This window comes from Pocillopora verrucosa, chromosome 3 (assembly GCF_036669915.1).
Source record: "Pocillopora verrucosa isolate sample1 chromosome 3, ASM3666991v2, whole genome shotgun sequence".
In the NCBI taxonomy this organism is placed as follows: Eukaryota; Metazoa; Cnidaria; class Anthozoa; order Scleractinia; family Pocilloporidae; genus Pocillopora; species Pocillopora verrucosa.
In genome coordinates, this window is record NC_089314.1 from 21,949,937 (window position 1) to 21,965,445 (window position 15,509).

A 15,509-nucleotide genomic window follows, 5' to 3' on the forward strand; every position below is an offset into this window, starting at 1 on the left:
TTTGGTTGATTTTGCTTTTAGTAGAATTAACGTAATTCTGCAATTACCAATGTAATTGTAATGGCACATATGTTACGGAGTGACGCCTCTTGTGTATTTCCCCCCTGAAAAAAATGAGACATGATTAGATTGATTAATTTCCGAGGGAATGGAAAGTGATAAGTGTATCGTCAACTAAAAGCGTTTACAACGCGGGAGGTTGTCATTTTAGAGTTATGCAAATAGAGTTTATGAACAAATAAGTTTTATGATTTCTTTTGTAGCTCAGTTCTCAAAAACGCCCTCACCTAGATTTACATTTTAAACGAAGACCCTTGTCGTATTTTTGGTAAGGTTTGAAATGAGGGAGAATATCATTTTATATTCTCTTGTTCCAGCTGAACCATTTTCGGCACGTGTTTAAATCCGCTCCTTTATTCTCCAAACTAGGAATTTTAGATATTTTCCAAGTCAATACGTTTGAAATCGCCAAATTCATGTTTTATTATAGAAATAACTTATTGCCTCCATTGCTTCTCAATCTTTTTGTAACGAATAGCCAAATTCACAACTATGGTACCAGAACAGCCAGTAATTATCGAACGCATTTGTGCCGTACAAATCTTAAGCACTTTACAATTCTTTGCCAAGGTCCTAAAATTTGGAACTCTCTTCCTGTTTCAGTCACTCGTTCGTCAAACCTTCTTAGTTTTAAGACGAAAATGCAAGAGTTTTTACTTAAATAATCCTTGAATTGGCCTAGCCGCACATTCGCAGCACTTTTTCTTTACTTTATTTATTAATTTAAGTGAGGTGGCTCTCCCATAAGCCCGGTGGCTTCCTGGGTCTCCTCGCCTTCTAGCTATAACCGCTGTAAATAAATTTTTTTTGTATTAAGTAAATAAGGCAAATAAAAAATATGATGATGATGAATGGCGTGTGATTGGTTTGATGCCCATTATTTATGTTACGGATACCTTGCACTTTTAAGGTCATTCCTAACATTACATTGAACATCCTTACTGCGCATGATTTTACACCCGACCACTACGCGAAATTAAAATTTTCGAGTGGCCTTTTCTTTCTGCTCTTTGCTCACCAGAGAGTTCAATTGTCACTTCCTTCAAACGAGGAGCTTGATCTATCATTTTCTCTCTCCCTTGGTGTTGGGCTCTTATTATCTATCCGTAAAATAAATACAACGAATTCTCTGTGTAGGAAAAGGAATTCAATTTTTGGAAACGTGAATGTAGTGGGAACTAGTAACTATAATTTTCAAGATATTTTAGTAAGTATTTGATACGCATACTTGATAATGCTGCCCCTAAACGAAAACTGAGACCTCCCTTTTTTACTTCAAAATTTACATTCCTACAAGGTAAACAATCAATGGGTAAAGTTTGACAAAAATCTCAGTGCAGGTGCCATTTTAGAGGGCTGACCTTAAGATCATACTCCAGGTGCTTCGAAAATAGAAAATTCGTATTAAAATAGGCTTTAATTCGTTTTATTCGGATAACGCATTAGTCACGTGGTGCTTTTTTGAGCAAAACGTGCTTTTCAGAAGTCCATAGAAGTAGAAAATGATATAGAGAAAGTTTATTGGAAAAATGTTCTCCTGATTGTATAGTGAATCGTGCAAAGTATCGATTAGGTTCTTATATGAGAACCATGTTTACTCCTCGTTCTGCATATTACAACCTACGTGGTCGCCACATCTTGTTACTTTCTAAGCCGAGAACAACAGTGTATGGTCTACATTCTTTTAATTACTTGGCTACTAAACTATTGAATTCCCTGTCTGATGGCCTGAGAGCTTGCGAGGATTTATATGAATTTAAGAGGAAAATTCTTAGTTTTGTCAATTTTAACATTTGAATATCACAAGCATGTATTTTTATATATATCGTTAATTACATCCTATTTTATAGTATCTTACATTTTATTAATGTATTATTTGATAGGCATGTAAATCTTCTATTTCTACTACAATTTGTATTTTCATTGTATTTTATTATATTAAACACGAAGACATTAGCTTTGTAGCTACATTGACATTCGTGTTTAAATACCACAGAGCATACAGAAGATGAGGGACTGGGCATGTGTACGTTCTTTCGTGCGGTGAAAAAGAACTGCGCTGGTTCCATCACGAGCACATGGTTTATGAGTGACATCGCCCCACAATACTACAACGCGTTGGTGGGTTTTATGAATGATGTCCCACGGCCCCAGAAGCTGTTATGCACGTGGCACGTGGATAAGGCCATTAACTTGGAGCTCAGAAAGAAAATTGGCGACTTACCTACCGAAGCAGAGATCTGAAAAATGTTCCGTACAGTCCTAGAGCAGACGAACCAATCATTTTTCGATGAGTGTCTGCGAGCTCTTCTCCACCGGTTGGGTCTCTCCTCTAACGCTGTCGCGTTCCATAAGTATTTTGCGCGTGATTGGGTCCATCGGAAGCATCAGTGGGCATATTGTTTCAGAACTTGTCTCGGAATCAACACGAACATGTTTGTGGAAGGCTTCCACAGAGTTTTTAAATACAGATATCCTAAAAGGGAATGTCAACAAACGCTTAGATGACTGCATATTTAATTTATTAAAATATGTTCGCGACAAGACCTTCGATTGACTAATCAAAGAAACCAGGGGGAAATCTACAGATCGAGTAAATGATACATGATCGTCACCTACGGAGCCTGTCCTTACCTGTTGAGTCTGTTAACTGCGAGGAAGATGATACACGGACAGTTCTTGAAGAGGACAGGAGAAGTTCACATTAAGTCTGCCGAATAGCAAGTGCTTGTGAGGAAAGAAATTGTGGGTTGAGACTCCAGGAGTGTTGCGTCTGTGTTCATCTTTATGTCTGCAACTGCCTCGACTGCTTGATTACAAGCACTATTTGGAAACACATACATCTCGTGAACAGATGTTTGAATGGTAGCTCAGTTTCTAAAGACTACCCTAGTCAGTTCCCACGCCCAGAAAATAGTTCCATGGATCCTGACTACCAGGAGGCATCTAGTGATACTGCATACTACGACAGTACCAACGAGATGAACTTTCTACGAGACTGTCTTAATTAAAGAACTGTGGGCGAGAATAGGGAGAGTGCCATGAAGAGGACGAAACGATCCCTTAGAGCGAAATTGCTCAGAATGATCGATGACGTTGAAGTCTGCGAAGATGATGATGTGCTGCAACAGTTGGCGAAAAGTGTCAACTCCTCTTATAGTTTGCTCACTTCGATCAAGCAGCACAAGCATATGACTAGTACATTTTCAGCTGCTATACCTGAAAGGAATGCACCTGCCAACAAAAAGATTGAGGTCCAGAAACGTTTTTTTTTCCCACTAAACGAAAGACACAGAGGAGAAATATCAGATTGGCAAAACCAACTAAGGAAGAGAAGATGGAGATGATTGAGAATTGGAAGAATAATGAGCAATCAGAGCAGAACAACATCAAAGTACCTGTAGACTTCACATTGCAAAACGATAGCGCACAAAATATGTTAGTCTTCATTGTTTGAAAATTTTCTACTTGCATATAACACCTGTCTCACCTCACCACCCGATAATTTCTCTTGTAGGATTGCAAGAAATGCTCACTGGTTTACTGAGGAAAAACATCAGTCCATTAAAGATCTGGTCAAATCTGCCATTAAACTGTCTGTTTCTGACGTATTGGATATAGACAGGGCATCTTTGATAACCGAAGAGGCAATAGAAGCTAACTTAGCAGACTTGAAGAGGTTTTTATACAGATGATGCCTGGAAAGCAGTTGGCAAATTAGGTTAGGATGGCTCGTGTACTTTAGAGAAAACACGGTTTATGTTTAAGTGGTATAAATACCTTGTCTAAAACAGTTGTGTGATACAATAATAAACGAGATATATACCTTCCAAAACAGCGTCATGTGATGAACAGCCTTCTTTAGATTTGAACAAGTTTCCTAAAATAATTTTACTCCTTCTTTTTATAGCCGAAAAACTGTACGAAGACTGGTTTTGCTATCATTGCAAACAATCAAGGTAGTTCGACATGATTCAGTGCGAGAGTTTCTGCCACTGGTTTGACTGGTAAGGTGTCTTTTTTGTTTGTTTGTTTGTTTTGTGTTTTCTCTTTTTCGGGTCTAACAGAGTTGTTGAAAATTACCAAGCAAAATTAACGTAATCCGCGACTTTCTTCTTTTAGGTGTTGTGCAAAAATAGATGAGGAGCCCGGTGAATGGACTTTCCCCACATGTGAACAACTATCCCAGAAAATCAGTGTTCCACGTAAAAAGCTCCCTCGATTGAGGCCAAGCCACATTTCTCCTGCAGAGCATACTGCAAATTAAAAATGTCGGTCGCAGCGTCACGCAACATTGCGTGATTTTCCAAACGTGACAAGCAGTTGCTGTATTATTTTAAAACTTACAAACTTCATGGTCCTGTATAAATAAATTCAACATAAGAAGAACGTGATAAAACGGTCTTTCAGTTTTTATATCGGTGTATAGTTATAGATTATTTAGCTATTCCCTGTGAGTGACTGTTTAATACAGGTTCAACCGTAATATGCACTTCTGTTGTAGAGTTTTTAATGGAAGTGCATGTACTGTAGTGTTGCTGGTGATTGATCCCCACTAATAAGGAAGTGTTAAGAGATGTCTCAAGTCGTATTCAGAATTAACCTATTTACAACAGAGTATATTTAGTTTAGCAGTTTCAAATTGTGAATTGATGCAAAGACAGAGAAGATGATTTAGTTTACAGTGCATTTAGGCTCATATGTTTCTCCCCTATTCTGCTCATTTTATTTTCCCTTTGATCTTCTCAAGTCAAAGGATGCAAGGGAACCTGGCACAATACTTTGTATTTTAATTAAGTATTGAATTTCTCAGCTACTGCTGAAATAAATTGGAAGAATAGAGAAAATGCATAACACAGAGCTTTTATGAATTAATCCTAATGGGTGCCCACTCTTAAAAGGCTGATCAAAACAAATTAGATGTGCCCATAAGAAAAGAAAAAGTGAGAGAGGATGTAGAAGGATGTAGGAGTGGCCTTTTTTATGCGAAAGTTTATCACTGTAAGGGTAAAGGTAAAGTCTGTATTCAAGCTAAGTGGCCCATTCAGCCAGAGCTTATTCTGGTTTCTTTAGTGTGAAGGGACTAGCAGCATCACTTCTGCCTCAGGATGGGATGCTAGCCCCAGTATTTTATCAGGCTTCCCTGACAATATGCTGGTACCCATTTACAACATGTATACTCCTGGGTGGAGAGAGGCACTATGAGAATTAAGTGAATTAAGAGAATTAAGAGAATTAAGTGTTTTGCCCATCACATTGGGCGTTTGTTTTTCACATCACATTGGGCCAGGGGCCTGTTCTTGAAATTCTTGCTAACTTAACAGGCCTAACGCTGTATTTCAAAATTAAAAGTAAGAGAATAGAGAAGCAGGCTTTGACACCAGAACCAGTCCGCTTTGTTTCTTTAGCTGATAGTTTTATTGTATAATTCTCAAACTTTCTTTCAAACATAATTCTCAAAATTCTTTAACAAATAAAGATGGCGGTCATTTGCAAGCAGCCGAGGATCTCCTCTGCCTATGTGAATACGCAATTCGTCAAAAGCGCCAATACTTTTTTCGGCTGCGTGCTAGCCACAAAGGTTGCTACATTCATTTTCTTTTTCCCACAAGAATGTCTTTACTGGGTGAGCTGTGGTAGATTCAGTACATTTTTGACTTCCCATTGTAAAACAAACTCTGTCGATTTTTCTTTCGCCCGAGAACCAGACGGAGCTACAGGAAATGAGAGCTCGTTTATCGAACTTACAGGAACAGTTCAGGGAAAAAGATGACCGGTTGCAAGAGAAGGAGGGGATAAATCTACACCTGCAAACTCTCTTGAATACAAAAAATAAACAACTGGAAGAGAAAATTAGACAAGAAGAGAATTTATACCAAAAACTGCGAGTAGTAGAAGAGCAGATTTCACAATCTCAAGCACAACTAAGGGAGAAAGAGTTGGAAAAGGCCAACTTGTTAAAGAAAAGAGATCGCCATAACGGAAACCAGCGTCCGATCGTCAGCAGGTGACAAACGCGCGAGATCAATTACAAGAGGAAGAGTTACTGAAGACCAACATGCGGGAGCAACCGGAGAGAAAAGAGCAACAATTATTTGAATCGGAATTGAGATTAAGGGAAATGAATCAACAAATAAGAGATCTTCAAGTTCAGATCAAAGAGAAAGACGGAGCGACTGCTGCTTTGCGAGAACGATTAGGAATTACGGTATAGCAGGTTGGCGAGCTAGAAGAACAGCTGACAAGAAAAGACCGGGAAAAGAATGAACTAGAAAGAAGCCTTTCAACAGCCCAGCAGATATTACGTGACGATCAGGCTCAAAGATCACCAGACTGGGTTATTCCTCGTAATCAAATTCAGCTGACGACCAAATCCCTCGGTAGAGGTGCTTGGGGAGAGGTTGCCCAAGCAAGGTTCTGTGGTTGTCTCGTTGCTGTAAAAACGATATCTGATTTGATTCTTTCTCCTCACAACCGCAGGTTGTTTGAACGAGAAATGGACATTGCCTCGAGATGTCGACACCCTTATTAATTGCAATTCGAGGGAGCAACAAACGACGACCACACACCTTTGTTTCTCACAGAGCTCATGGATACAAGCTTGCGAGCACTGTTAGAGGAACGATCTCTTTCTCAGACAGAAATCCCCGTTATTGCTCTGGATGTGGCTCGAGGACTAAACTACCTCCACCAAAAACGCCCCATTCCTATTCTTCACCGTAATATCTGCAAATGTACTGCAAATGTGTTGCTATGGAGACATGGTAATCAATGGCGAGCTAAACTGTCAGATTATAGCACTGCTAATTTCAAGAAACAGATCATGACAGTTGTACCTGGGGCTCCAATCTACAGAGCACCCGAAGCACACGCTACAAATCAAACGGTCAACCGTTTTCAAGTCGAACACAACACTTAGGTCTTACTTAGTAGGACCTAAAGACGCCCTGGAACCATCAAAACAAGGCGGTGTCGTTTACAAGATCCCATGCGAATACGACAAAGTGTACACCGGTGAAACTGGGTGATCAATGCGAGGAAGGATAAAAGAACATGACAGAGACATACGGTTTGATCGCACTCAGACCTCTGCGGTTTCGGAGCACGCTAAAGAAACGGGGCATATTCCTATTTGGAGCAAAGTTAAGTTTATTGATCGTGACCCCCACTGGTACACACGTAGGGTCAAAGAGGCTATCCATATAAGACTTCATTCCAACAACATCATTAGAGATAGCGGAATCGACATTCCCGAAGCTTGGATACCCACGATCAAACAACACGACAGCCAATTTATGAGGACCTATGAGGGAACACCATCTAACGACCGGAATAGTAATGAGGATCGAAATGCACCAATGGCAGCCTACCAAAGTGCTACAAATAGCGACGCGTTAACAATCGACCTCATCGCCTGATGAAGACTAGCAGTATTGCAGTCGAAACGTCGCGATCTACATTATTATTGTCTCTATCGTGAGGCAACGAACAAAGTTCATCTACTATCCTACACCACGATGAACAATAGGCACATATTTTATTATATTATTAGTTTGTTTGTTTGTTTAGTCGGACTAGATACAGCTATCATTTTGATTTTTTTGTTTTTGTTTTTCGTGAAGTCCGGTCGTTTGGGTGAGAGCGGTACTGAAAGGATTGCTCTTGGTGACAAGGAATGACCCGTAACAAACTGAGCAGCAGACTCCAGTGGTGACTTCTACTCAGGTTGTCGAAATGACAGTAACTTCCCCTAAAAACGATCCTTTTAAGGACTTCTCTTACCTAGACGATCAAATTAGCCGTATGAATATTCCTTCTGGTTCAGATAATTTACTGTAAAAATACTTGTTATGCGACTTAGTGTTCTCTTAAAAATGACTGTAATGATACTTCTCGACAAAATTTTTTTTTCTTATACCTTGTGACTGACCAAATTCCCAGAAGAAAAATTTGTTCCAATACCGAGCTGGGGTTATTCATCAGAATCCACAATAAGTAAGACCCTGATCTCGACGTTCAAAGTAATAAATCAGTGAAGACATGATCCTTGCAGGTGAGCATCAGTAACGAAATTACAGAAACTTCAAGAAATGTGCAAAATTCAGGCTTCGACAGGATTCTAACCCGTACCTTTCCGGACGCTATAACCAATTGAGCTGCGGAACCTCAGGTTGGAATTGTTTCAAATTCTGATAGGATTGTTGTTCCCGTAGAGAATTATGAGTAAATGAAATAAGTAATATTTTGATCCCAGGAAGAAATACAAAGTAAAGAAAGGATCTTTGCAGGTGACCTGCAGCTAAATAAATTGCAAAATAGATGCTCTTCCCCTCGTCCTATCTAAAAAACTTCTGAGCTCTTCCCCTAAAAATCTGTAGAACTTAGCATTTCAGAGCTTTCTTATCTACTCACAACTCTAAACTTGGCCTTATCTTCTTTCATTCAGTTCTATGAACACTTTTGATGTTTATTTTGATCCTCCTCTGTGAAAGATCGTTCAGCAATATGTTTAGTTGTTTGCCTTTAGATCCTTGTAAAATATTCTAGATTCTCTGCGATCACAACAAAGAAATTAATTTTCAGCTTCCTTTCAGACTTATTAATTTATCATTGGCACTTTCCTTCAGTCAAAGAACGTTATATGCAATGGGTGACGCACAGGAACTTTTAGTTAGTGCCTTGAAAAGTCCAGCAGCGCTCTAGCTCGGCAACTGTTGCTATGTTTCCTTAACGCACGAGACGTCACAGTCCCCGGAGCTAACTGTGTACCCAAGAGTAGTTGAGGTTGTTCTTGTGAGGAAGCAAAACTTAATAAGATAGCAGCTCTGCAAGTTAACCTTGAGATCAAATCAGACGTAAAACTAAAGACCTCAACAAAAGCTATTAGGCTTGTACCAAAGTGATCTAACATGATAACTACCCACTAAGAAGCGAAGAAATTTTAGTTTGTAATGATAAGCCTGGCACGACATATAGTATGTAAATGTGTCAAACAGAATCAGTTCATTTTCGAAACTTAAACTGAAAGATTTAGATTTTGCTCGCTCAGGGTAATAGCTCTTATCGGAGTTGAGCACGCCACCCAAACAATCCAGCGGTATTCTTGTGAGTAAACATCAAAGCGAGGCTATCGGGTCAACATCGATCAGATTTGTGTGAGAAAGTGAGGAAAACATATGGAGTGTTCCACAAATCTTCCACAAGCGGCCTTTTTTTCCGCTGAGGAGAAAGTGCAGTTGATAAGTGGTAATTGCCCACGGCATATTACTAAAGAAAGACTCAAAGAATGGTTGTCATTCCGCAAAGGGACGGCTAAAGATGGTCACGGTAATACGATGGTCACGGTCACGGCACGGTCTGAAGCAACGAAGGCTGAGTTATCTCAAAGGTACACAGATTGCAATATTTTTTGTCCCTTATAATTATTGCCATTACTTGAAGGGAATATCGAAGCATAAGTTCTATATCGATTTGTTTTACCTGCCGCAGGGTCATCAGTTACATAAAAAATGGTTGGGAGAATAATTTTACGGAGAAGTGGCAAAACTTGGCGGCAAGTAAACCACTGGAGCAAACGGCGACCGTCAATTGTGATTTCCCTGGATCTGCACAATGGGTTTCGCTGGTTGACGCGAAGGACGATGTCCCTTCATTTAATATTCAGAATATCGTGTCTTACTATATTGAAAGAAAAGCTAAAGACAATGAATCCAACAAAGATTTCAAGAATGTCAGCAGCAAAGCTTTCGGTTTGTTTCGACATGGTCATATCCAAAAACTGGAAATCGCACGGGACGACGACGACGACGACAAGGTACACTTCCGATGTGATTGCTTACCTGAAATGAAGAAAAACTTGAAGTATAACATAAAACTGTCACTGTGTAATAACGGTGAACAGGAAGGTAAAATCACGTTTGCTAGCTGTGCTTGCCCAGCTGGTAAAGGTCCATGTGGCTCTTGTAAACACATAGCCGCTCTTTGTTGTGCTCTTGAAGAATTTGTGAGACTTAAGTGCACACGGGAATTTGAAACATGTACCTCAAGACTGCAAACTTGGAACCAGCCGAGAAAGAGGAAGCTTGACTCTCAGTCCGTTTATGAAATTGATTTCTCAAAAAAAATTTATAGAAGAGAAGAAAGGAACAATGCTAAGCCTTTGAATGATCCAAGACGTCCATCTGAAAGGAACTATGATCCGAAAAATGTCAACAGAGAACTGCTTGATAAAATAAAAAGAGTGAAACCAAATTGTGGTTTCTTTTGTCTACTGTCAGATGAGAAACTTGACCAAAATAAACAGACATAAGAGTTTTTGTTTACCGGAGTGTTCTCTCGACGCAGTTTCACGAGCCATTGTGCCAGCAAATTCTTGTTTGACAGCGGCAGCGAATGCCATGATAAGTCCTTGCATTCCGCTTTGGAACTTCGGTTTTGACACCCAAAAGCTATGCAATGTTTCACCATGGATAAAGAAGCTAAAAACTCGAGAAAATATTATGTAAATACCAAGCTACTACTAATTTCCCTCTGCTTCCTTGTACTTTAGAGCGAGCTAGACCCGATAGCCTCGTTTTGGCGTAAGCTCATCCGGAGACCGCTGATTTCGCGTGCTCAACTCTGATAAGAGCTATTAAGAGAGTGTCTCTGTAAGAGCGGTCCGGTCGATTTTGCTTGAGACACGGATTTCGCTCATTTCTTGAGTGTTGTAAGACATTCATGTACCTATACTAAAACCACAATCCGTTTGATCGGATCTCTTTATTTTTCAGAGTTTTACGGAAATTAAATTTCACTCGAGCGAAGGCTTGTCGTGACACTTTTCAAGACTTTAATTTAAGACAACTTTGAAGGACAATTTACAAAAAACTACGGAACTTAGCAAAAAATAAATACCACAGCCATGTATATTAACTCTATCTTATCCATCGAGGCGACTTTCGTGAACATCACGTTTCAATCAAGGAAGCAGGAAGACTTGAATGACACCTTATCCGTTCGCTTAAGTCACACATGCCAAAACCGATCAAATTCAATGTAAATTTTTGAAAAAGTGAGGCGTTCTTAACTGATCCAACTAACATAGCTAGGAAGTAGGTGCCATAGAAAAGGTAACTACAGAAAAAAACTTTGCGGCCCGACCTTTACGAAAACTTTATAACTCAGTGAACTTACCTAATTTTCGGCAATCTCCAAGTTTAGCCGCCATTTTGAGGATTTGTCAACATGAAGCGTAACTAATATAAATCAAGCAGGTAGATCTAAAACCGTCAGAAATACATACGAAAGCAATTCAAATTAACTTTACTTTCAATTCAAGCGGCAAAATTTGAAATTTTTCGTTAAACTTACCATTCCCACATCCCCATGCGACCAATTCTTCCAACAATTAATACACTACAACTAGTGTTCGAATTCCCCTCGTCGATTCCATCGTAAGAAATAACCTGTGCCACTCAAGCATCGACTAGAATGTGAAGTACGAATCAAATAACATAACTGCTTCATCTTGGAGGCAATATCACGCTGGTATTTTGATTTTCTGATAGACAAGAACGGTAATCAGGTAGCGATCGCCATGTTTACCTCATAAAACTGATCGCTGACCAGCCGCTGAGTAAAAACAATACGGCTCAGTGGTGAGGGGCGGGGTGTGGGGTGGGTGCAGGCAGATCATCAAAGGATTTTTGGGAACATTCGAACATACGCATTTAAGTATCATAATAAGCATTAGGACTGTCAGTCTTAATGCAAAGGCATGCTTCGTGTTGCAGACAACTTTTGCTTTGCTTAGTATTTTTTTTTCTTTCAAGCACATTTCGTTCCAAATAGGACTGGCGTCAATTCATAGATTTATAAACAAATCTTTACCATGTAAATAAATGTTTTTAGGTAATCGAGATAACCATCGAACCTCTTGTATCGCTTTAGAAGTAACGTGTCTTGTCTTTGCCCGACTCTGAGAGCGTGGAGCGGCAAAGACGCGAGACACGAGTCTCGCGTCTCGCGGCTTCTCCATGCTCAGAGGATACGCGTGACCTCACTATCTTTAAGAAAAAAAAGGGACTGCTCAGAGTCTGTATTCCGTTCAACCATCTCATAAGAGTGACGCGAGTCTTTTCAATTGAATGAAAAAGTCACAAACCCATTCTTTACCTCACGAGCGTAACCACTGACCACTCACGAATTCACTCAGTAAGCTTCTCCTTTGGCGCGGAAATTGAAATCGTATCGAGTAAACAAAGTTATAGTGAGTTCCTTTAGATCTCCCGGAGCTCCCAAAGCGATACAAGTTCGGGCCGAACTTGTATCGCTTTGGAAACAATTACAAGTACAGGAAGAAGTCGTTCGTTAGCGAGACGTTCATTATGTCTCAGGACTGTTTTTTAAACAGCAAAGATGGAAAAAACTTTGGTTCATCGCATGGCTTAAGTGATTTTGTACGACTGTCCGAATGCAACGATGAAGTAAAACATCATTTGATAAGCTGCCACCTGTCTAAAGAGGTCTTATGTGAAAATGAGCTAATCTTGGCAAGGACTGGCCTATTTCACCTCGCTCAGGAGGGTAAACAAAAAAATTTGGATTAGCTATAGGCATCGCCACGCTTTGGGGAAGTTTTGGAGAAGTGCAAATGTAACATGTCAGTATCCTGATCATGATGGTGTCAGGAAGCGTATCCAAGGCAGAGATGTAATTACCTTGCATATGTCTCAGGACATTCAAAAGCTGTTTGGAGGTATTATTCCAGTTGAATCAGGTAGTCCTCAGTAACATTTTCTGTTATCTATTTTTGTCTGGTGACATATCTGCTCGAAAAGAGAAGAAACTCCTTATTAGATTAAGGGTGCTTAAGTACACATCACGTTATATGTACAATGTTGCTTGGTTGATAATCATTAATGTTTTTCTAGAAGATCAAATCACCTGAAAACGCAATACACTTATTCATGCATACGGTTCACAATTATCTGCGGTCAGTTTTCCTCAGTTTGTATGATTCTCATTAACCAGTATGATTAAATTTGCAGACTAAACCACCCCTTATTTGATTTAGAATAATAAAGTAAATAGTGCATGTCGGTTTTCAATTCCTGATGGATGCTACTGGGCTTCACTTTAACTGAGAAATTTGCAATCGCTTACCTCAGCTCTGTGGCCCATACCGTAAGAAGCACAAGAAAAAAGTTGATAATAGTGAGTCTTGGCTGAGACAAGAAGAATTAGAGAAGAATCTACGGTCCTCAGAAACGCCACATTTAGACACGAGACAACTAAGGTAAATTGAATTAAGTGGTATTTGTTTTTTTGAAAACTATCGTTCAGATTATAAGATACGCGAATTACTCTCCCCACCGATTTTTTCGTACATTCTGTTAATAAAAAATTTCAGTAATTATTAAGGCTTTCTTTTTGATCGTCTTAATAGTAACAGTTTCCAGGATCCAAGGGCAGCAAAAGAGAGAACAATTTTCTGTGTAGCTAGGTAAGGCAACGTGCTGGCTTTATACTTCTTCCGGCGTGATAACGATAATGATGACAACGATGGGTAAAAAGCACTGTCCGCTATTAATGACGATCATCATAGTTATACACAAATCTCAGTTATAGTCCTGAAAATAATCTAAATCGGCTTCATATCGCCAGAAGTCAAAGTTGCTCACACTCATTCTAAGGTTCGTGCGATTTTACGACGAATTTTCAATTCAGGTGTGTTGCGCGCGCGACTTTTGATAGAAAAAACCTGCACGCGTTATAACTTAAAGGAACGTGTCAGCTGAATGAATCAAATCTCTAGCATTTTTCATACATTCTTGGGAACTGCAAAAACGACTTAGAACAAACATTCTAAATATAGTGTTCATTCCGTGCAATGGGGCATTGACAAAAGGTTCTGATGGAGAAGACACCTTATTTTATACCACTGATGACGAGCAAAAAAGGTCATATGGTACCCCTGTTAAAAATATATATTGATAACTCTATTAATTAATACCAGTTCTAATGTAAAGGAGAAAGTCATGAGATAAAATAAAAATTGTCTGTACCACGAAGCATGCCTCCACTGTTTAGGCTGGGAGTCCTGAAGCTTTTTAAGCATGTATTCGAATATCTTATGGCAAGAAGCCCCCCACCCCACCCCGCGCTATACCATTTTCACTCAGCGGCTGGTCAGCGGTCACGTTTATGAGGTAAACATGGCGATCGCTTCCTGATTACCGTTCTTGTCTATCAGAAAATCAAAATACCAGCGTGATATTGCCTCCAAGATGAAGCACTTATGTTATTTGATTCGTACTTCACATTAAAGTCGAAGCTTGGGTGGCACAGGTTATTTCTTACGGTGGAATCGACTAGGGGAATTCGAACACTAGTTGTAGTGTTTGAATTGTTGGAAGAATTGGTCGCACGGGGATGTAGGAATGGTAAGTTCAACGAACAGTTTCAAATTTTGCCGCTTGAATTGAAAGTAAAGTTAATTTGAATTGCTTTCGTATGTATTTCTGACGGTTTTAGATCTACCTGCTGTAAACATATCAGGTCTGCGGTTATAGGTCTCGCGCATGCGTTATGCAGGGGCACATGGCAGGCTCGACGTTGTGTGGTTATCGTTCTTGTTTTGAGGAATTCTGGTTGTACCACTGTTTACAATAAAAGTAAGTTGACTGTAACTGAGGCCCACACAATAATATAACATGGTGTCAGAAGTGGGATGCCGAAGTAAGTAAGCAAATTTCATGACAATTTAACTCGCTACACTGGTGGAAGTGGAAGAGTGAACAACACGATTGATTGAACAAAGCAAAAATGGCTACCGCCTCGTTTATCGACAAAGGTCCCTCCATGGATTGGAGTACAGACGACAACCTATACAGCCGCTTTAAAATGTGGAAACAGAGATGTGAACTGCTATTCACTGGCCCGATGGTGAAAATAGATGAAGAAGTACAGTGCAAACACCTTCTGTACTGGTCTGGCGAACACGGAATGGAGCTATTCAACAGTTGGGACTTATCAGCAGATGACCAAAAGAAGCTAAAAAACTACTGGGAGAGATTCGAAAACTACGTAAAGCCTCACTCGAACGAGCTGATCGCAGCGTGGGAGCTGCATAACCTCCGTCAAGGTACCTTATCACTTGAAGAATTCATTGCTAAACTAAGAATTCTTGTTAAAGAAGCTAACTACCCAGCAGAGCATCACAATCGATTTCTAAGAGACTTCCTGGTGCTTGGCATGAACTCCGACCGTGTTAGAAAGGATTGTTTTAAGAAAGGAAATACCCTGTCATTCAATGAAGCCAGAGAATTGGCAAAAACAGAGGAATCAGCTGATAAACAACTTCAGTTGATGAACACAGCCGTAGAAGTGCACCCTGTCACTTCTGAGAACAGAAGCCCAAATCAGAGAAACCACTCAAATGCAGCGGGTGGTACGAAGCAAACCCA

General features: G+C 39.8%; 1 protein-coding gene across 1 annotated transcript; it reads left to right on the forward strand.

Moving 5' to 3' along the window:
* Window positions 1–9,123: 9,123 nt before the first annotated feature.
* On the forward strand, window positions 9,124–10,369 carry LOC131772403 (uncharacterized). The gene is made up of 2 exons (XM_059088292.2): window positions 9,124–9,448; window positions 9,550–10,369. The coding sequence occupies exons 1-2, from the start codon at window positions 9,237–9,239 to the stop codon at window positions 10,367–10,369; spliced, it is 1,032 nt and encodes a 343-aa protein (XP_058944275.1). The 5' UTR covers window positions 9,124–9,236.
* The last annotated feature ends 5,140 nt before the right edge of the window (window positions 10,370–15,509 follow it).

What these genes read in the sequence shown, in the direction of transcription:
- LOC131772403 (XM_059088292.2), top strand. Translation starts at nt 9,237, where the DNA reads ATGGAGTGTTCCACAAATCTTCCACAAGCGGCCTTTTTTTCCGCTGAG. An exon ending in AAGGCTGAGTTATCTCAAAG is followed by an intron (nt 9,449 to 9,549) that starts GTACACAGATTG and finishes TACCTGCCGCAG; the next exon opens with GGTCATCAGTTACATAAAAA.